This window comes from Pseudorasbora parva, chromosome 20 (assembly GCF_024679245.1).
Source record: "Pseudorasbora parva isolate DD20220531a chromosome 20, ASM2467924v1, whole genome shotgun sequence".
Classification (NCBI taxonomy): domain Eukaryota; kingdom Metazoa; phylum Chordata; class Actinopteri; order Cypriniformes; family Gobionidae; genus Pseudorasbora; species Pseudorasbora parva.
The window spans coordinates 7,273,363-7,296,882 of NC_090191.1; the positions used below are offsets into that span (position 1 = coordinate 7,273,363).

The 23,520-nt window shown below is 37.8% G+C and overlaps 1 protein-coding gene across 2 annotated transcripts; it reads right to left on the reverse strand.

Moving 5' to 3' along the window:
* Window positions 1–44: 44 nt before the first annotated feature.
* Window positions 45–14,898, reverse strand: LOC137049349 (gastrula zinc finger protein XlCGF57.1-like). Of its 2 annotated transcripts, XM_067427879.1 has the most exons (3): window positions 14,842–14,898; window positions 10,928–11,181; window positions 45–2,982 (listed from the first exon to the last, which is right to left on the reverse strand). In XM_067427879.1, exons 2-3 carry the CDS (start codon window positions 11,118–11,120, stop codon window positions 2,234–2,236), a joined length of 942 nt encoding a protein of 313 aa, XP_067283980.1. In that variant the 5' UTR covers window positions 11,121–11,181; window positions 14,842–14,898; the 3' UTR covers window positions 45–2,233. The 2 variants fall into 2 exon arrangements, with proteins under 2 accessions (XP_067283980.1, XP_067283981.1); XM_067427880.1 differs by lacking the exon at window positions 14,842–14,898 and having other exon boundaries at window positions 10,773–11,033.
* Window positions 14,899–23,520: the final 8,622 nt, after the last annotated feature.

The following is a 23,520-nucleotide window of genomic DNA, read 5'->3' on the forward strand; positions in this document are numbered from 1 at the left end:
AACCAATAAAAACATCACTGTATAATTTTTTTAATGACAAAACATTAAGTGGGTCGACTCAAAGTACCTTTAAAAAGAATTTTTGAATAGTAATCTGATGCTAAAGGCAGCAGAACCAGAACAAAAGTAATAAGAAAACCAACATTTTGTCATGGATATAAGAACTTCAGTCATGATCATGAGAAAACAAGTGGCCACTGTGGCCTTAATTCACAGTCTCAAAGTAAACGTTTAATGCACTGTATCAGTGTTTGAGTTCATTGCAGGCTAGTCATTACATGAATCTCAGGAAGGTTCTTCCAGTACACAGGCAGACTACCGTGTAGTTGTCTTTCAGTTTATTCCATTTATTCTTGGCTTGTTTGGAAGTTACAGCCAAACCAGAACTGGACACAAAGTGCCTGGACAAAACAAAACTATTAAGAGTGACACACTGGCACTTTAATAACATATGAATTATGGATTTAGAAGACTACCCAAATCCGGTAATATAAAATTACAAGGCATTTCATACAGACTATAAACACTCAAAATAAATACTCCCTCCTATCCACATCTGGAGGAGTTGCGCCTCACAGTAAAAAGGTTCTCGTTGGCCGCCCGTCATTCAATGAATACCCGAGTTTCCTCAGCAGTCCCTTGATGAAATACACTCACCTAAAGGATTATTAGGAACACCTGTTCAATTTCATCATCGTAATCGTTTTGATTATTTTATACTAATAAATAAACATAATTTCATTCAGTTAGATAACAGACGTCATGAACTGAGCACAGACCAGCGGCAGGAATCAGATTTCATTTATCACACGTGAGAAGCTGACACATGGCGGATGATTCAGTTTCAATGCTAAATGTAAAAGCGCCCATTTAAAGGATCTTGTCATGTTCTGTTATGTTTTTCATTAAGAATAGTATTGATGTTAATATTAAACACTCCATTCAATCAGTTTACTCCCAAATTGATTCTAAAGTGAAAGTATAATCCGTTCAGCTGCACGGGAATTCATAACGGTGCGCATTATGAATGCAGCCTCCATTCTTTGTGAAAGATAAAGATAGAAATGCTCAAAGGGAAAATAACCTTGCAAAAATGCTATACGATCCGCCTAATCCTGACCAAATCACGGATGCCGATTCGCACGGGACTACTATCACAGGAATATTTGCCAAAATATGGTTGGGAATTTGCGGGGGAATTTTTACTTTACAAATTACAGAAAGACACGGCCGATTCGCATGGGATTAAGATCACAGACATTCTCTGCAATTATTACAAATCACCAGAGGTAATACTAGTCCCGTGCAAATTGGGCTTTAAGTCTGTGTCAGATCATTGTACTGTGTCTCCCAGTTCCCCATGATTGGTATGTTTTGAGTTTGTTTTTGGATTTTGTGCTTTTTCTGCCGCTGATCCACAACTATAAAATAATCGGACACAGGATGTTAGATGTTTTTATTTGTACTTTAAATGTTTTTAAGGATTGTTTAAGATAATTTGTGTTCTCTGGTAAAGTAATTAATTATTATCAATGTATCATTTTAATTGTAAAATTGTTATAAAACTGATGCTTGGTTTAAAATCAGTTAAAATCAAAAAGGCAAACATTTATCAGGTTCATTTAGCAATCGTTCAAGTTTCCAGTCTGATAAGACTTCTCTTTGTTGGTAAAATGATGGGGTTGTATGAATTTGTTTCAAAGAGAAGGGTTAAGGGAGAGTTTAGTAAAGCACTGGAACCACAGCGTGAGAGCTACAGGACAGGTGTTATTAGCTTTTAGGCCTGACTGTGGAATAGCTGTTATTGCCTGATCTCCAAGTCTCTGTATCTTTAGAATCAAAAATCTGTTAGTTATATTATATTTTGTGCAGGCCTACAGTTTTATGTGTTTTAGTTGATACAGATTTATAATTCGGTTGACATGTAAAATTGTATCTAGTAAATTCTTCATTCGGCTGATTGACAGGCTTCACAGATCACAGGCTTGACTCTGGCTTCTTTACTCCTCTCGAGTCACTAGACATCATTAGGGGATTCAGGCCTCTAAGGTGATTTAATACCATAACAATAATCAACACATTATTCAGTCTCTCAAATCATGTGCTGATGTGCCGGTTGAGGTTTCCTTTTTCGATTAAAACTCATTCCACACTGTTGGCAGGTGAACGGCTTCTCTCCAGTGTGAATTCTTATGTGGTCTTCAAAGTGTTGTTTTTAACTGAAACTTTTTCCTCACTCTCCAGTGTGAATTTTCATGTGTACTTTGAGGTTTGCTTTTCGGTTAAATCTCTTTCCACACTGTTGGCAGGTGTGAGGCTTCTCTCCATTGTGATCTCGCATGTGTCTGTTAAAGCTTCCTTTTACAGAGAATCTCTTTCCACACTGTTGGCAGGTGTACGGCTTCTCTCCTGTGTGAATTCTCACATGGCTGTTAAGGTGTGTTTTACTACTGAAACTCCTTCCACACTGAGAGCATGTGTACGGCTTCTCTCCAGTGTGAACTCTCATGTGTCTTTTAAGGCTTGCACTAGGAGCAAAACTCTTTCCACACTGAGGGCAGGTGTAAGGCTTCTCTCCAGTGTGAATTGTCATGTGCCTGTTGAGGTGTGCTTTAATACAGAAACTCTTTCCACACTGAGAGCATGTGTACGGCTTCTCTCCAGTGTGAACTCTCATGTGTCTTTTAAGGCTTACACCAGGAGCAAAACACTTTCCACACTCAGGGCAGGTACAAGGCTTCTCTCCAGTGTGAATTCTCATGTGCCTGTTAAGGCTGCTTTTTAGAGTGTATCCGTTTCCACACTGTTGGCAGGTAAAATGACTTCTAGTTCCCTTATTTTTAGCCTTTTTTCGTGACAAAGTCTTTTCAGCCTGTGAGCAACTAAAAGGTTTTTCCCTTGTTATGAAATCTTTTTTCTTCATTTGATCTTTCTCTTCCATTGCATTCAGTACTTCACTCTCCTCTTTCAGCACCGTCAGGTCTAAGGCAAAAAGAGACAAATGCAAATAAAATGTTGGGTCACTTAATGTGTTTTTATTTGAAGAGACAAAAACCAGAACAGTAAAAAAACCAACAAACATCTTTATATTTTCATTCTCAACAGTCAGAACAAGAACATAGAAAAAAGTTCTCGCTCCAAGGGGTGCGAGAACAAAATGAGGTAATTTTGTTCTCGCAGCCCTGGTTTGGGAGTTCTCACAGCTTTTCCTCGACACATCGCCTGAGCAGAACTTTTTTCTTGGGGATGTCCGAGAACTATTGTGTGATTGGGCATACATTTAAAGTGGGTGTGGTTAATGCGGACAAACGCAGATGATCAGCACCTGCTTTTCTCGAGAAAACGAACACATTTCTTTGTTCTTGCAGAGTATGTTACAAGCTTTAAGGGTGGGATTATAAGCTTTATGGGTGTTGTACAATTATCATGTCATCAATTCAGTGAAATTCGATATCACGTGCATTGACTGTTCACAGCATCCTCATGTATACAATTTTGTCAGTCAGTTATATGAAACCGAACCTTTAATTTTACCTACTCAAAGAAAACACGGTTCTTGAATGTATCAAACAAAACTCAAGTCTGAACACAGAAGACAACAGAAGCATTAAAAAATACACAAAATACTAAAAGCCACTTCAGGAGGTGGTCTGGATCACATTACAGTCAATGCTAAAGTCTAAATACATCTGGTTGTTGAAACCACTTATGTAAATTTTACTCGTCCCAATAATGCAAAAAAAAAAAAAAGTGTGACCGTGTTATAGTCTATAGCCCCGTTTCCACCAAAATTACCCGGAACAATTTGTACCAGGAACTTTTTTACAGGAACTTTTCTCCCCCCCAGACCTGCAGCTGTCTGCGTTTCGACCGCGATCTAAAGTTCCGAGAAGATTAGGCAGATTAGTCCAGTGATGTAGGACTGCGCGCGACTGAGACGTTATCTAAACCGATCTGGTGTTTACATGTGATGACTTTCAATCACAATCATTTTGTCACATGCAGTTTGTCTGCCGCATCAAAAATGTCAACGCTGTTTTCTCCAGCAGCTGGAATGTGTTAACTGTAGCCATAGCAACTCTTAATGGCATTATATAAGCTATTTATTTGTTGTAAAGTGTAATAGTCATCTCAGAAAAAAAAATTCTTCTGTCAGGCGCAGTTAAAGTAAAAACTGCCTGGGGCAATATACGCTGTGTCATTACTCCAACATTATCTTCATAACTTACGAAATAAAAGTTTACCCCTCAGAAAAATGAGCTTTCTTCTCTTGTCAACATGAGCGCGGTGCGCGCTGTCTCGTCATGTAAGGACGCACATTTAAAAGTAATCGGTCAGGTCGTTTACATGGTGAAAAAAAATTAATAACGAGTATGGAAGAGATTCAAGCTGTGCTGCTTTTGCTGGTTATGTATAGGTTTACTAAAGAGGTAATTAACAACGACAGAAAAGAGCACTAATATGCAGATTCAGCAGCATATTCAGAAAGCTTTTAAAGCTAGATTTAAAATGACAATGTATATTATTATCAGCTATTACAGACATTGAACGTGAGATGGCTTAGACGAACACGCGCCATCAGACTGATATTTACTGAACGTAGACCGCAAAAGACTTTTAAAAATGCCTGTTGAAATAAAAGGCTGCGTGAGCTCAACCAATCAGCATGTTCAGCGCCCAAGTCCCGCCCTCGAAAGTTCCTGAACTTTGAAAAAGTACTACCTCGCGAGCAGGGCCGTTTGGAGGGGGAAAAATTTACCCGGAACTTCATTTAGACCCTGGTTCCTGTGGTCTAAACACACCCGAGTACCACCCAAAGTTCCTGGTTCCTGGGTAAAGTTCCTGTGGTGGAAATGGGGCTTATGTAATGTTATAGCCAGATATGACAGCGCTACTGTACTAATATTGTCAAATGCTTTTTGACATTTGGATGAGAAACAAAAAGTTCTGAAGGACTAAGTGAAGTAGTTAACGGTGCAGCAACAGAGGAGAAATTGCAACAAAAACACAGATAATAACAATCCATGCCCAAAAATCCACTCAACTTACGTCGGGTCTTTGCTACCGGAAAATCATTTATAAAATGTTAGCCATCACCGGACCACCTGACCATATCCTACCTGCTTGCCACTGTAGCCTTACGGATGTCACATTTAATGAGATTTCCTTTAAGCAAATTCAGCTTGCTCACAAATTTGGCAAAACTCACATAATCAACCTATCCTAGTCCTCTATCCTTGGAATTGAAAAGCAATCAGGTAATGTTACAGCATTTTTATTTAGAACATCAATCTTATAACATTATTTATTGCAGCTGTATTTTTTGCAGTTTAAATTATTTAATTTGATTGGTAACAGCCTATAGTGTTTTTACTATTATAACTGAATTTATTAATCAAATGTAAGTATTTAACATGAAAAATGCTTTTTCAGCTCATCCACGCGCTAGAGTTTGCATGTTTGTGGTTGCCAGATTTCAGTAATTTAAATCCCCCAAACAGAGCTTTTCTGTGAAAAGAACACGTACACTATCCAGTGTTTTACCTAAACATTTCCAATCTGGCAACCATATGCATGCGAGCTCTCTCTCGCACGCGGATGATATGAAAACACCAATAAACAAGTAAGCTGCATTTCAGCAATCTCCATTTGAGATGTTCTGCTTAAAGTGTCATTCAGTCTACATTTGAGACTTGTCTTTTTTCGTCAACAATATTGCATGTTTATATAACGTTAGTCACAATGTAGGCTACGTAGTGACTGTGATGTATTCTGAAAGCATGCAAAAACATCATAGGCCTACATCAGTTCTCAAAAATATAAATATATAACTTATAGCTTTACAAAATGAATAACCTTGTCCAATGATTCTTGTCGTTTTAACTTATATGGTGGAAAAGGTGATGTTTGCTAGAAGGATCGAGTGAATGATCTGTAAGCAACGTATCTACAGTTATATTTTGTAATCCAAAATAATATTAACCTTTGTCATTAGACACACTATTTAGTTTTGTATGGTACTTGGAGTTTCCTATTGTTACTGTACTAGCATCTTGCGTCATCTTGACAATGCGGTCTCTCTAAGAAACTTTCAATTTAATCAGAAATTGTTTAAACAGCTAGTCAATAAGTGGATAAATCACTACTTACTGCTTGCAGGAATACAGTTGCCCCTTTCTTCAGTTTAAGACGTTGAGCGAAGCTTTCTTGAAATGGACCGAACAAACGAACGATTTTGAAGTAAATTGTTGTAGTATCAGATTATAATAAACCTCAACCATGACTGTTGACATATGAAAAGTCCTCACGTACCCTACACAGCCTGAAAATGACAAATGTGTCATGAGAGTTGCTATCCTCGAGTGTCTTGTTTACATGCAGTCCCGATTATTCGCATATAAATGATCCCCAACGCTTGCATCACGGTTTGCGTTATGTTGAGAATCGTATTTTTCCTTGGTGTTTTTCCATTCACGAGATTTACATATTAAGGAGGAGGCAGTGGTGTTTTAGACTCACAGTATGTGATGTCCATGTACTGAAATCTTATTTCACTATAGTAAGGTTAATTAGATTTTTCATTCTAGGGCACCTGTGCACAAAAAAACTATAACAATTAATTGGATAAAGCCACATGCATTAAAACTAATGATCAATACGTAACTTTTACTTATTTGCTGTTGTGTTGTTTGATTTTCACAATGCTGTATGTTTTCTTTCAACTCTTTGTACCAGAGGTGGGACAAAGTCATTGTTATGCAAGTCACAAGTAAGTCTCAAGTCTTTGCCCTCGAGTCCCGAGTCAAGTCGAGTCAAAGATGAAGCAAGTCTCGAGTCGAGTCAGAAGTCAAAGCCAACAAGTCTCAAGTCGAGTCCAAAGTCCTACCATTTTAGTTTCGAGTCACTTCAAGTCATCCTACCACAGAAATAACAATTATACAAATCATGTATGTCTGTAAGATTTGTATTTATTTAAAACTCTTTTTATACAATGACATTAAGCAGTGTAAAAAGAAGAAGAAGAAAAAAGGAAATGTAAATGTAAATTTTTACAGAAAATGCTTGTATTTCAACAGCATATTGCACTAGAACAATGCACAGCAGCTTCAGTCCTGTACTGTACTGACCTCATATTGCACCTCACAGTTCAACTTTCAAATAGACATGGGTCCTTTTAGCCTAAACTTAGGGCCATTATGGGAATATTGTTTAGCTTATTTTTGGATTAATTTGGTTTACTTTAATAATTTAATTTATTCAATTATTTTGTTTTGCTATACTTTTTATGCCAGCTTGCCATGGCCCCCCTAGCGTCCCCTCGCGGCACCCGGGGGTCCCTGTCCCCACTTTGAAAAGCACTGCTATAAAGCATATGACTTCAGTTTCTGGAGGGAAAGGGCTTTCTTATGACTTTTGAAGCAGTGAAAACATTCCTAATAATTGCATACACTGAAACTGAAATATTATCGTCTACTGTAGTGTATAATAGACAATGAATATTAACACAACAACATTGATATGAGTAAAGAGTAGTTTCAAATACAACATGTGATGCTATAAGGGATTTTCTGACATCTGTTTCATATTCTTCTCAGGTATGAAGAATACAGAGGGGTGGGGGGCCCAAAACAAGCCCAATATTATTATCTTATTTATTATCATCAGTATAATTTATGATCAATATTTTATCAATAAATGAACCTGCAACATATTAAATTGTAATCTCTTGGAGTTTAAATAGCAAATACAGATGGGATTTTACAAAATTCTTCAAGTTGCAATAAAGACTGTGAGCAGAAGAGGTTTGGAGATGGAAAAAGAGAAAAAGTGACGTGAAGGAATATTGTAACTCCAGTCGGAGTTATTGCACACATATAAGGAGCAGTGGTGAACATGCACACTATAAACCGAAAAAAGGATAAGCCCTGCATCTCAATGTACAATCTGCCCTAAATAGTAGGCTATTGAAAATTACTAATGTCACAAAGCTACTATTCAGGATTAATATGCACTTTTTTTCACAGTCTATGATTGGGAGTTGATGCACAGGAAAACACTGGGAGCGCTGCAATATAGCAACGTAAAAATACATTCGAACTATACCTACTGTTATTATTAGTAGTCTATACTTTTGTTTCTTTTTCTGTTTTGATAATACCCTGTCATAATAAATAGCCTACATTATAAAAAATATTTTTAAAATTAAATTAGGTGGCTCACCTCCCTGTTTCCTCTCCATCTCTGTACATCTCTGCTGGTTGCATTGTTTGTAAAAATAAAAATAAAAATAAAATGTATACGTCTATTTACGTCTACAAACTATCATTAGGCTACATTTATAACATCATATCACATGCCTGCACGTTGAACGCGATTTTTCTTCAATGAGATGAAGGAGGCGGGATGTATGAGGACGAATGAATACAGCACTTGTCTCGTTGCACTGAATGGCTATTAGCTGTGAGAAGACAGTGTCATGCAATGTATTTGGACAAAACAGCGACCATAAATGTAAAGAAACGAAGTTGCTTGTCATATTTTCCTAACAAGCAACCACACTTTTTCTAATAAGCCCAAAAAAACGCGACCCGCAACTCGAGATTTTTTTACCGCGACTTGTCAATAAAAAAAAGCCCAAAGTCACGTGTTATACGCGGACTTGGTAGCTATGGATACTGTCGAATCAAACCAATGCGGGACCATGAGCGGGACTACAGTGATTGGATGTCGTGGAGGCAGCGCGCGTGCTCTCTGCATGCATACAGGTGCAGATTTTTTTCACAGATGCAGATACACTGAGAGCGGCGCGGCCGTGTGAAAGAAAAATTACCCGAGGTTTTCATGGGAAGTAGCAAGTCTTCTCGAGTCATAAGGCTCAAGTCCAAGTGAAGTCACGAGTCATTGATGTTAAAGTCCAAGTCGAGTTGCAAGTCTTTGTACATTTTGTCGAGTCGAGTCCGAAGTCATCAAATTCATGACTCGAGTCTGACTCGAGTCCAAGTCACATGACTCGAGTCCACACCTCTGCTTTGTACTTGTTTACATACTTTTTTAATCCTTTCTTTGCTTGACTCAATGGTGTTGGTCAGTTCATGTTAGTTCATTGTTTGGGATTTGTTTTGATGTATAAAAATAAAGTTTTTTTTTAATTTAAAAAAACAATGCCTAAGCAAATTAAGGACCAACACAATCCACTATGACATGCTCAAAAGGTTCTTCTATGACAGGAACTGGGATTAAAGGCAGGGCCGTGCACAGGGGGGTGGCCCGGTGGCTAGAGCCACTGCCCCTTTGCCCTCATCGGCTAAGGTGCCCCTCTTGCCCTCTTCCCTCCCTCACCCTCAGAGGATTCCCATAAAAGCATTCTGTTACGCTAAAAATCCGTTCCGTGTTTTCCTGCTCGCTCCGCAGCATCGCTCAAAGTCTGCGGTGGTGTTCGCTCTCTGTGCAGAGGGCAGTTAAAGAATGTCGAAGAATATTAGCTACAAACTACAATCCACATACAGACAGTGGGTGATCCACGAATTAGTAGCTAGTTTGTTTGTTTCAACAGTGCAAACATGGATTCAAAGCTCCAGCATGCCAGCGGGTAAATCGCCATAGTGTTGGCTATACTGAATATTGCTGACAGTTTGTCACTCTTTAACTCCTGTAAAATAGATTTCTGATTATAATCAATTTTACGAGTTAATACTATTATCTATAACATGTCATATTTATGATATTTTATTTAAACCATATTAATCGTATACACAATTTAAAAAAAGGTAAAAAAGGCTATTATAAATATAAATAAGTTGTATCAGGGTACAAGCACACCCTTAGAAAAATGTGCTAATTTTTCAAAAACGTTAATGCTTTCAAAAAATCTCTAGCAACGTTTGCAGTATTTTCAGTTTATTTTGATTAATAAAATAATCAACCATTGTTCAGTAAATATTAAAATGGTAATATAAAAATAATTTTAAAATACAGAAACTAATTTTTAAGTAAATAATCTGAAAACACTGAGATCCCATAATAATTTAATAAAGTTTTATCGGTGTAACAACTAAATATATTTGTATTATATGATTATTATCATATTTTTATTATAAATAGGATGTTATCTCTAAGATGGACACCCAACTTAAGATATTTACCAGCTGAATCTTAACCATGTCATGTCAACAAATGGAAGTCAGTCAGCTGTTTATCATCATGTTAAAAATGCCTTTTTACCCCAAATACCATAAACAATACCTTTGTCTCAAAATATATTCAATAATTTTAGTGATTCTCATTTCTACTTAAATCTCCAACAAAAATGTAAAATAGAAAAGAGATCAAATTAGCCTAGAATCATTTTTTTTGGAAGAATAATTAGAAAAACAAATTTAATTAGCTCTAAAGCCTAACAAATGTATTTACAGTATGATTGTAAAAGGTTTGTTATTCATTCTCTACATTAAGATGATACTCAATCCCCTTAATGCCCCTTTTTTGGTTTGGGCCACTGCCCCTCAAAATGTCTGTGCACGGCCCTGATTAAAGGGGCTGGTGGAATCATCTGGTTTGGTTTTCCAGAGCAAATAATCATGTGCCAATGACAGTACCTGCTCATGAAAAATTTAAGGAACCACAAACTGATCAATTGTTAAGTGCAGGTTTGTCAGCCAAGTAAAGCATTTTTACAAGTGGAGCGTCAATGTTTTGAGCTTAAATAAGTTTTTCACTTCCATGTGCATCTGTGGGATGTGCTGAACAAACAAGCCAGATCCATGAAGGCCCACCTTGCAACTTACTGCTGCTGACATCTTGTTTTGCGATACCACAGCACACCTTCAGGGGTCTAGTGGAGACCATGCCTCGATGGGTCAGGGCTGTTTTGCCAGCAAAAGCAGGACCAGCAGAATATTAGATCATAATTTCAGCTTTGAGAACCAACCTGTATGTTCCTCAGTTTCTTCATGTTTCACTCTGAATGTTTCTTCAATCGTCATGTCTTCACTCTCCTCTTTAATAAACTCCATCTTCATGTCTTCACTCTCCTCTTTGATAAACTCCATCTTTATGTCTTCACTCTCCTCTTTAATAAACTCCATCTTTATGTCTTCACTCTCCTCTTTAATAAATGCCATCTGTATAATAGTGTCACATGGATCTCAGTCGCTTCTCCAGGAGTTTTTCTGTGTGTGTGTCCTGTTTAAGATGAAATTAATTAAAAGAAAGAAAAATAGATCCAAGCTAAATCTCTCCTAGTTCAGTGCACTGGACAGAGAGTGATAGTTTTAATTTTTATTTAAATTTCAACAGTGACTTGCCACAGTTTCACATCTTATAAGTTTAAATTGAAATATAACAATTGAAATTTGAACTTAAAATTAAAGGGCATCACAACCCTTAACCTAATTGTTAAATTAATTAAATGAGTTAAATTCAATTATGGGTGAAGTATAAAGGGATAGTTCACCCAAAAATGAAAACGTGATGTTTATCTGCTTACCCCCAGGGCATCTAAGATGTAGGTGTGTTTGTTTCTTCAGTAGAACACAAAAGAAGATTTTTAACTCCAACCGTTGCTCGTATAATGCATGTCAATGGCGTCTAATTAGAATTGACATCCATTATACAAGCAAGGGTTGGAGTTAGAAATCTTAATTTGTGTTCTACTACACACCTACATCTTGGATGCACAGGGTGTAAGAAGATAAACATCAAGTTTCAATTTTTGGCAGAACTATCCCTTAACTGAGTTTTTTGAAAATGAGCAACATTTTGGTTTGAATTACTTCATATGGTTTGATGAATGTAACATTTTCCTAATGACAAAAACAAATCAATATATAATTTTTTTTTGAAAAGTCATGTTCATTTGAATTGAGTAAGTACAGCAGATTTAAGATGAGGTTTCAGTTCATTTTAACATTAGACATTGATAGATCTCATATCTAATGTGTTCCTCAGGATATATTCTGTCAACAATTTTAAACGTTTTATTTGTTACACAATACCCACTAAGAAATCCCTCAAAATCTTCCCACTCAAATGAGGGAACATATGAACCCAAACTAATTTAGATGAAGGAAAACAGATTTAAACAAAAAGAGATCTAATCGATTGATTTATTATTAATTCAATCAAGTTAATCTAAAAACAAATGTTTGGAGACTTTTAATTCATAAAAATAATTGCTATTGAATATTTTTCCATGACCATTTATTTAATCAATCGGTAGTATAATTTTTTTTGGTGTTTGTCAAAAAACACTAGGTATGGCAGATTTTTATGCGGGTGGTGGGAGAAAAACACTGAATTTATTGCCGTCCGAAACCAGAATTTCACAGATCCACAGACTAGCCCCTGTAAATGATGAAAATACCTTAAGACTCCAAGAGAAACTATTAACGTCTGAAAAGGGCTTTAGATGCAGTTTTGATATAAGCAAAACACCACTTCGGTTACCTCATTTTGTGTAATATCGAGGTCTAGGATCTAAAGTCCTTTTGACACGTGGTTTTCTCCTCCTCACTCCTTTTTTATTTGAAATAATAAATACATCACACACCAAAATAAAATATTTTTTAGACATTAGCCAGTTACATTCACACTTTTTTGTCATTCCAATTAAAATAATTCCGATTGAAAGATTTAGTGGACTGTTTACATGAGACGTTATCTAAACCGATCAGTGGCCTGTTCCACAAAGCTGGTTTCAGTTTCTACCCAGGTAAGTTCAAGATTAGTTTGAGCAAACTGAGCAAACTGGTTTTTCGGGCTCAAGAAGCTGGATTGGTTTTTAGCGGTGTTCATCACCATGGTAACTTACACTACATGGCTAACCTACTCTGGAGCAGGTTTTATTCTGGGTTAGAGATCGCAAACCCAAACTGGACCAATCAGCTGCAAGTAAAGATGCAATAAAGCCACAGCCCCTGTATCTCTCGTTCCAAATTTGCAGTTTATAGTGAAAAAACCGTTAGAGACAAACTTGCTTATCTTAAACTTTATATTTTTTATAAACTTTATAGATTATATTCATATAATTATTATATTAATTGACAAGTAGACAAAAATGAATATAAATATAAAACTTGTATTCATGATTATTTTAAACAACGTGTATTCATTTGAACTCTTTGTGTATAATTATTAGGCATATTTCTTTGATTCACATCAATTCACATGCGATATGATATCAGATATTCATTACGCTGCTTCTCAAACTGTCACTGCAGCAGCAGTGTTTATTTCTGCCTTGTAAACGCAATTTCATGATTATTTTCAAATCGATCTCTCAATCTTCAGAAGAGAAGTGAATCAAACGGACACTGTAATTGGCTGTTTGCCGCACACGTCACACTTTCAGGTGCACGCAATCCAGTTAATCGCTAACTCTGGATTAAACCGGAGTTGACAGAGAGTTTATAACAAGCTTTGAGAAACGGTTTAACTTGATCTAAACCAGGTTGGATTTATCTAGATTTGTCAACTCTAAACCTACTCTGAAACTCAGAGTTTGTTCAGCTAGCTTCATGCAACAGGCCTCTGGGGTTTACATGCTGACTTTCAATCGCAATCATCAAAGAGCAATTTGTCTGCCGCATCAGAAATGTCGATGCTCAGTCCTCTCCAGCAGCTGGAATGTGTTCGCGGATGCCATAGCAACTCTCAACGGCCACCAGGATTTATATGGTTTTATAAAAAATATTTATTTATTGTAAAGTGTATCTCAGAAAAAATAAATTCTTCTGTCAGGTGCAGTTGAAGTAAAAATTGCCTGGGACAAACGCTGTCAAGATGAGAGGATGTAGCCAGGCTATGTCTGTGTCATTATGCAACATTATCTTCATAACGTCTAACGAAATACAAATTTTACCCCTCAGAAAAATTTACTTTCCTCTCAACATTATAGCCTGCATGTGAGTGCGGCGCGCAGTCGGTGACGGTGTGTGCTGTGTATCATGTCATATAAGGACACACACTCAAAAGTAATCGGGCCAGGTCATTTACATGGTTAAATTTTTTAGTTTGATAGGTTCATGAAAAGGTTTATCCCACCCCCCTCAAACCTATTACAATTTCATTCGGTTTGGGCATTTTTATTCCGACTGAAGTGTTTATATGGAGCGTTTTCATTCAGATTGGACTTCTAAACCGATTACAGTGCTCCATGTAAACACACCTATTGGTTTGATAATATATTATTAGTTGGTCAGTTGTTGAATTCTGATGGTCAGCTTTTGAGGATTACTGAAATATCAATTAAATGTGTGTCCTATTTCTGTTAAAGAACATTGTATTCTTGAATTCTGTTTCTGCCAAAATTATATAAATATTCATCAGTCAGTGACAGTTAATAGACCTAAATGACCTGATTAGGGGGGGAAAAACACTCAAAACTTACACTGCAAATTATGCCAATAATTTATGCCAAATAATGCCAATTATACAGCAAATTATGCCAAATAATTCCAATTATACAGACCCTTAATATATTAGTCACATTTATTTAATGATTTGTAGAGATAGAAATTCTGAGCTTCAAATCACTGAATCATTTGTTGTGAATCAATCGGATCAATTGACTCGGAGAGTCAAACGCTCCGGTTCTCTCGGCTCTCGCCAGAGATTAAATTCATGTTTGAACTGATTCACGATAAAGAGCAAAATGAGACGCTCCTTCTGCTCATGAGTTTCATTATGTTACTTTACTCACACAACGCTGATCAATGTTAAACAAAGCTATGCAGTGTTACATCTTCATCCTACGTCATATCACATCATTAATATTAATCGTCAATCATTCATTCTGCTAAGATTTGAACAGTTTATATTGCTTTAAACGCTTAAAACACAAACCTTTCTCCAGCCGAATCACAAGAGATGCAGGAGCGTAGAACGGCCTTATGACATCATATATCAAAAACAAAATAAAAGTCCCGTTCACTCTCTGCCGAGTCTAAAATCACAGAAGTGCACAGAAATTTACATAGAAAAAATACAGCATTCAAAGTTCAACGTATTGATGTAATACGTTTAATAACACAATAGTAATAATACAGTTCACATTGATAGTAAAAATAAATAAATACATATGAATATATTGTAATTTATTTTCTTTGTTTTATATTACATTTTAATTGTATAATCATTTGATTAGTTGTTTGATTCGTAACTTATTCATTTTGTCATTTTATGTTTTAATATTTTATATTACTTATTGTTGTTTAATCTTACGATTGTGTGGTTTGAGGGGATTGTCTTCATGGGCAGGAGATCAGAGAATGTATCCATTTCAAGGTTATCATCAGCATGAAGTGAAGCAGTGATTTTCCATTGTTTTTCTCTTGGTAAATTAACACTTGTTGGAATTGTACTGGTCAGACAAAGTGTAACATCTAAATGAAGTCTGAAAATTAAAATATACACAACTAAGATTTATTATTTTTATTATTATCATCTCTACTCCTGCTCTTCTCTGGCTTTCTTAGTCCAACTCTCCGGCTGACAGAAGGCTGTTAATAGAGTCTTGAGACAAGACTTTCTGTTGACAGGTTTGCTGGGGTGAACACACATAGCAAGCACGTTTGGGCCACATGTGGGTATAATCTGGTAACCATACATTGCCCAGATATGGCATAATTAGTCTAAAGATAAGATCATCTCCTTTCAATGGCCATAACAAACTAATGCACATTATTATAATAATACATAATAATACATTTAAAAAAAAAATCTCAGTGCTACAAGGGGAGGAAAAAATATAAAGTAGTTAGAGCAATTAAGAATTAAATTAAAATCAACACAAAGCAATTTAAACATTGAAAGACTGACTGAAAGACAAGTATGTTTTTAGTCCCTTTTTAAAAGCATCAGTTGTTTTTGGAGCCCTCAGATATTCAGGGAGGGCTTTCCACAGGCGTGGAGCAGTAGAACAGAACGCTCTAGGGGTGTAACGATTCGTTTTAACAACGATTCGATTCGTATCATGATTTGAGGTTGTCGATACGATTTAAGGACCATATTGGTTCATTTAGAACGATATGATCCGAAACGATTCAGTAACTTGAAATCGATTCAGTAACTTTTTGCACAGAATTTTGCGATTGATAAAACGAATCGTTACACCCCTATATTTTATGCTACACAGTGTAGCGACTCGGGCGAATCAAACACACAATCGCCAGTTACATTTAACAAATATGTTTTGAAAGTTGTGCTCACTAGCATACCTTCCCCCAACACAACAGAGGGAGATTCTTCAGTCACCCTGGAAACCATCTGATAAGATCTTTTTATGGCCGGAAAGAATGTGGCCACATGAAGTCTTATACACAAAGAGATTAAGACACAGAGCTTTTGCCTCAAATTATAGACAAACCATCTATAAATGAACATGCACCCCAGGACATTATATGTAAACACATAACTGTCTTGTAAAATGTTTATTCTGTATGGTATTTTGCATCTTTTTGTCTTTGTCTTAACAAAGTACTAGTTCAGATAACCTCATATATGTCATGTCTCCTATCAAATTAATGCTCACTTCACGACTTACACTTCCATGTATATCACTTATTCAGAAAATGCAGTGTGTGTTTGTTGCATTAATTATAGTATGAAGAACTCAGAGACCCACTGAGTCCAACTTTTAAACAAAGAGCTATAAATTCTGCTGAGGAATTTCCCGCCGGGAAATCCCAACAATCTCATTGGTTAAGTCTAACCCTGGAGGGTGGGACTATTTCCAGACCTTAAAAGACCAGTGAAGACAGGCTCTCTCTCCCTCTCTCTTCTCTCTCTGGCTGAACCAACACGTCATCGTGGCTGGCCCTTGAGCCAGGCCACCAATGCAGGCCCTCCAAGCAGGCCCCAACTCTTCTCTTCTCCGAAACTCTCTGGCTTTTACTTCTTCAACTCTCTCCTGTGGGAGCCAACACCCACGGGGGGGGGGGGGGGGGGGGGGGGGCTGGCACTTAAGCCATGCCACCAATGCAGGCCCTCCAAGCAGGCCTCATCTCTTCCAAAAATCTTCTCTTCTACAATCCGATCTTCAAGAACACGAAGCATCGCTAAAGCAAACAGCCGCTTCCCTCCCAACCTCGGAAAGGACCGCCGGACACGCAGAGACACGCAGAGACACGCAGAGACACATACGCACACAAGCGAGAAGCCAAAACGAAACCAAAAAGAATGCAAGTATTCTTATTCTTACTGCTGTAAAGAGGATGTGTTATTCTCCCGTTGGGATAAATTAACTCCGTGAAGGTCGTATTTGGTTGAACTGAAGGAAAGCTGTTTCTTACCCTCCCCCACTCTCTTTGTCTCTCTCTCTCCCTCTCTCTTTGTCTCTCTCTCTCTCTTTTATCTCTCTCTAACTTCAGTCTATTCATTATTCTCTTTTATGTATTCTTTCGTTAATATCTATACTTCTACTCTCTTGATGCATATTTAGTATGTACTTTCTGTTTGAATTGTAGTGTTATTTTTAGTCTGTGTTTATTAAACCTTCAAAAGACATTTAATGAGTTGAATCTGTTATTCTGCCACATACACAAAGTCAATGAAACTTGCGATCTAAACGTTACCTAACTGCTTATGCTACTATGTTAGTAAAGTAAACTGTATGACCATTTGAAATATTGAACTTATCCTGATCAGTAAAGTTAATGTTTCTTATGCGTTCGTAAAGCAGTAATCCCTTTATTGAGAATTGATTTGAAAAGTCTATAACTAATTTGCAGGACAAACTTAGTAGGATAATTTCAAGCAATTCCGTAAAGGGTTACTTGTATTTAATTAAACAATTTCCCTATCGGAAAATTTTAATACGTAATGAACAACTGGCAAATCATATTCATAAATTCATGAATATTGAATATTAAATCCCTTTTGAGTTAATTATTCCCCGAGACATTAAACTCATTAGTCGTTGTTGTTACACAGAAATACATTCATCTAGGTTTGGAATGACATTAGTGTGAGTAAATGGTCACATTTTTGGGTTGAACTACCCCTTTAAAAACAATCATATTTTTCAAGAGTTTACACATAATTTAAGTAAGACACTGATATCTATCTTTCATGAGCCTATCATTGAAATAGAATTTAAAAAAAAGAGGAAAACATGCTTTGTCCTTAATTCATGGGATCCAGACTTTAAAACTGTTTTATAAACTACAGTCTAACTGTAGGTCTGTTTCATTTAAATGTAAGATCATGGAAGTCACAGGATAAAAAACAGACTGTAAAAACCTTGCTCCTCATTATATGGCTATATGGTTTCTAAAATATATAAAACACACATATTAAACTATTATATTTTTACTTTAAAAAATGTAGACACCTGTAGAAAATACAAAAACAGCCTCTATAAAAATTATTTATATTCTGCAATATTCATTTAAGTAATAGCAACATTTTTAATAAATGTTTCATCCAAAACACCATGTTTCTTTGCTGTTAGTAGCTGCAAGGTAAATTGTTGTGGTAAAGTGAAACGTTTGTGTGTCGTTTTCCAATTTACCCATGACTTTACCTCGTCATGAATAGGCTACATTCAGGGCTGTTTTCAGCTGATTCAACGCAGAACCCGGTATGTTCTCATATCACACGATTGTATAAAACAAAATAAGTCAAAGTGCCGTTCATAGAGCAGTATTTAAATGCAGCGTACGTTCGTCAGCGGCTGCGCGGATATTCGCCTTTTGCAGTTCCATGCTTGCAAATAATAAATAGATACATAGGGGGGGAAAAAAAAAAAATCGCCTAATATGGAGGGGAGGTCTCTCTCATTTTGGCCTGTCAATTCAGAAGACAAACCAATGGGCCGCTGTCGCTGCATGTTGTCAGTGGCAAAAAAAAAACCTATCTGCCCCAAAGTGCGGTATGCCAGATTACCGGTCCAGCCCTGATGAAGGGTGAGTGAGGGACGGAGTCTGGCTATATTCCTGAGGTGACAAAAAGATTTTTGCAAAGAAATTTAATGTGGGTTTCAAAGGTTAAGTGCGGACCAAACCTAACACAGAGATTGGTGATTATGGATGCCAGATGACTCCTGCTGTCAGTTGGTGGTGGTATAACTTTGATTCACAATAATGTATTGGCCTCTTAAAATGAACACACAGCTGAAGAAGTATGCAGTTTCAATGTATGCAGAAGTTATAACACTTCCTGTTTCCCTTTTCTCAAATTTATCTCCCGGCAACAGCCAAACAATGCAACCCCTGAATTGGGACCCAGCTAGCAATTACTCCCCATCATGGCAGACGGCAGAAAGCCAGCAGCAGGCAAACGATAGTGAATCCTGTTATTCCTCACGGAGGGTGGCAGCTTTGACGGCTTTGTCCTCCTTCCTCCTTGGGATGGCCCTAATGTAACGATGTTTAAAGTTCAGGGAAGAAGGAGGCGGACACTTTAATCATAAAGTCCAAGCCTGGTCTTCTCTCAAAGTCAAAATGAACCAGATAAAATGCTCTTACAAATAATAGTAAACAAAATAGAGCAAGACCATGATTGCTTTAAGCTTATCTTAAGTGCAAGTGGGTATAAAGGTATATAATTACATAACTGGATCAGAATAATATCTTTTAAAAATCTATATACGTATATACATTTTTTTGTTAACATTTATGTAAATGTTCTATTAAATCACAGTAATAATACAATAAATAACTAAAAATTGCATTGACATTTCTTTCTGTATGTACTTTAAATCTGCTCAACTTTAGATGTCAACCTTTATTACACCCTGATCACGCTGGCTTTATAAAAAGGGAGACGCTTCTCAGAAAATACTAGAAGGTTAATAAATATAGCTTATTTTTTATAACAATTAATCTGAAGCAGTGACCCAACACCTGTGAAGAGATGACCTAACACTTGTAAAGAGATGACCAACACCTGTGGAGAGATAACCAACACCTGTGGAGAGATGAAGAGATGACCAACACCTGCGATGAGATGACCGAACCCCTGTGAAAAGATGACAACACCTGTGAAGAGATGACCCAGTAAGTAAGTACAAAATTGCGAAAAGATGGGAGATCATGTAGTTCTTGCCTCTTTGAATCAAATGCAGAACAGATGCAGAAGTGAAATAGCACAAAAACTGGTGGGTGTCACGGTCTTGATAAATATTTCCTAACCGTTTCACTTGCACAAAACCAATGTGGTCAGTTCAATAAACTGTCACCATGACTAGGTGAAGAACCACACCTAAAGAAAGTCATGTTACCGTTACAATTTGTCTCATGGGTCAAATATATGCAAAGCTTGAAACATATTCATAGTGTTCAGTGTAAACATGCTCTTAGTTTCAAATCAAACCTGCTTTAGGGCCGTTATCAGAGGCATCATGCCCAATAAAACAGATTTGTGTTTTCAGATCCCTGAAAACGTGTCCCCTCAGATTTTTAAGCCAAATGGATTTGAATGCAGCTTCCAAAACTGTCCATTGTGGGAAAATATTTCCTAACAGTTTCAGTTCTACAAAAACACTGTGGTCAGTACAACAAATGTTCACGGTCACTAAAGAAAGTTATTTGTACCATTACACTTTGTAAGCACATGCACCATAAATTGAACAAGATGCAAAGCATCAAAAACATTCTTATGAAAAGTTGATCAAATCAAACCTCACATGCAAATCTGGATGCTATAAACCAGTGGTTCTCAAACTTTTTATACCATGTACCACCTCAGAAAATATTTGTCTCTCCAAGTACCAGCTGTTACGGGTGTGTAGATGCCAATGAAGATGAGGAGAGTTCAAGACTTCCAAAACACAAAAGATACTTTATTTACAATAAACTGGAATTTCCAAGGAACACCTAAAACATTACCTTTACCTAGACAATAACGGTGGGTAACGGAGACCGGACAAGGAAGGACTGAACACGAGGGAACTAAATACACACACTGATAACTAGACAAACAAGGGGAACAGGTGACACAGATGACTAGACACAGCTGACATAACTAAAGCTAACGAGGGGACTGAACAGTGCCGGGAAACTCAGAACAAAGGAACATATGACTAAAACGAAACCAGGAAGTACAGGGGGAAAACACAACAGACAAAGACCAGACTTGTGACATTACTCCCCCCACCCGGTAGGCGCGTCCTCACGCCTTCCGAAGTTCACCGGGTGCTGGGACCTGGCTGGCTGGGGACCTTTAGGGTGAGGCCGAGGTCAGGGGCCTTGGGTTGCCATGGCGGGTCCGGAGCCTTAGACAGGGCTGGAGGCTTGGGCAGTGCGGGCATCCCACCCCTATGTTCCCCACCCACAGACCTATAGCCCCCCCCCCCCTTTTTTTTTTTCCTTCCAAATTTAGGGGCTTGGTTGGGGGGCTCGTGGGTGGCAGGAGTGGGGTGCATGTGGGAGTCTGGAGGCGGCTCTGGGAAGCCGGGTGAAGACATGCTGAAGCCTGGAGAGGGCTCATGAGTGCCTGGAGCGGGCTCTGGAGGGCCTGGAGCGGGCTCTGAAAGGGCAGTGAGTGGCTTGGCCTAGAAATCTATCAGCCAGCCCTCCTCTGCTGGCTCCGATACAGTGGCTGCCATCTTGGCTGGAGACGAGGGCTTCCTGCTGGCCCTCCTCGGCCTCCATGGCTTCTTGGCAGGCGGACAGTCCACTGGAGGGATGGGTGGAGGCACCTGGCTGCTGGCGAACTGGCCCGGCTGCGGATGTTGTTGACAGGTCCGGATAAGGCAAACACACACTCTCTTCGAGTTCGTATGCGGAACCATTGAGGAACAAAATTAAATTGATGGTTTCAACCAGGGACTATGAACAAGGAGTGTCACGAAATCTAATAGTGTCCTCATCCAGACACATCAAAAACACAGCGTTAAGCAGGGCATCAGGCCAGTTCCTCAGATAAGACAGCTCGGTGAATTCCTCCACGTACCTCTCCAGCGGCTGTCTGTCCTGCCGGAGGCCCCACAAATGATCCACCACTGAAGCGGAAGCTGCTGGTGACTTGGGTGAGACAGGGACAAAGATGCCCATCTTGGTATGGGAAGTCTTGTCAGTTTGGTCTGGTCTTCTGTTACGGGTGTGTAAATGCCAACGAAGACAAGGAGAGTTCAAGACTTCCAAAACACAAAAGATACTTTATTTACAATGAACTGGAATTCCCAGGAAAATCTAACATTACCTCTACCTAGACAATAACGGTGGGTAACAGAGACCGGACAAGGAATGACTGAACACGAGGGAAATAAATACACACACTGATGACTAGACAAATGAGGGGAACAGGTGATAACAGATGACTACACACAGCTGACATAACTAAAGCTAACAAGGGGACTGAACAGCGGCGGGAAACTCAGAACAAAGGAAGATGTGACAAAGACAAAACCCGGAAGTACAGGGGGAAAACACAACAGATGAAGACCAGACTTGTAACACCACCATTATTACCAACATTAAAATACAGAAGCATAGCAGGCCTAATCCTCAGCAAACTTTAACAGATTTTTTGGTTCTTTTTTTGTCGGATGTGCTACTTTGGCTTTTGTGTCTTATGTCATTAACCCAGAACTACAGATTGATTCAGTTCAATTAATGAACTGGCTGAGTGCTGAGTGCCGACATCACCAATGAGTGCTACTGCAGTGCCTCAGCAAAACCCAAACGTTTCTATACTGTGTGTGCGTAATATATATATATATATATATATATATATATATATATATATATATATATATATATATATATATATATATATATACAGTGAAGTATATATAATAAGTATTTGAACACCTGTCTATCAGCTAGAATTCTGACCCTCAAAGACATGTTAGTCTGCCTTTAAAATGTCCACCTCCACTCCATTTATTATCCTAAATTAGATGCACATGTTTGAGGTCATTAGCTGCATAAAGACACCTGTCCACCCAATACAATCAGTAAGAATCCAACTACTAACATGGCCAAGACCAAAGAGCTGCTAAACTAAAAAACTAGATACAAAATTGTACACCACCACAAGGCTGGAAAGGGCTACAGGGAAATTGCCAAGCAGCTTGCATTGGTGAAAAAAGGTTCCATGTTGGAGAAATCATTAGAAAATGGAAGAAACTAAACATTACTGTCAATCTCCCTCGGACTGGGGCTCCATGCAAGATCTAACCTCATGGAGTCTCAATGATCCTAAGAAAGGTGAGAAATCAGCCCAATGACCTGAAAAGAGCTGGGACCATGGTTTCTAAGGTTACTCCCCAGCTAACAGGGAACGTTCTCAGAACGTTGGCTAACGTTCTTTGAAAGTTCTCTCAACGCTATCAAAAAACGTTATCGCAGTAACGTTATTAGAACGTTGTGCCAACGTTATTTGCTATTGAGAAACGTTCTAAAAACGTTAGCTATAAAACTTTATTCTTACATTGTTAGTGGAACGTTTTAAAAACGTTACTACATTAAAAAAAGTATTAGTCATTACAAATTAGTCATACAGCTTTTTTCTCAAACTTCAGACACATAATTTGCATATGCAGAGATAACTTAATGGCACTTAAATGCTATTTTCGTG

Coding starts and splice junctions, on each gene's coding strand:
- LOC137049349 (XM_067427879.1), bottom strand. CDS start 11,120: ATGGCATTTATTAAAGAGGAGAGTGAAGACATAAAGATGGAGTTTATT. Junction 2,983..10,927: donor AGAAACTGAGGAACATACAG/GTTGGTTCTCAA, acceptor TTTTTGCCTTAG/ACCTGACGGTGCTGAAAGAG.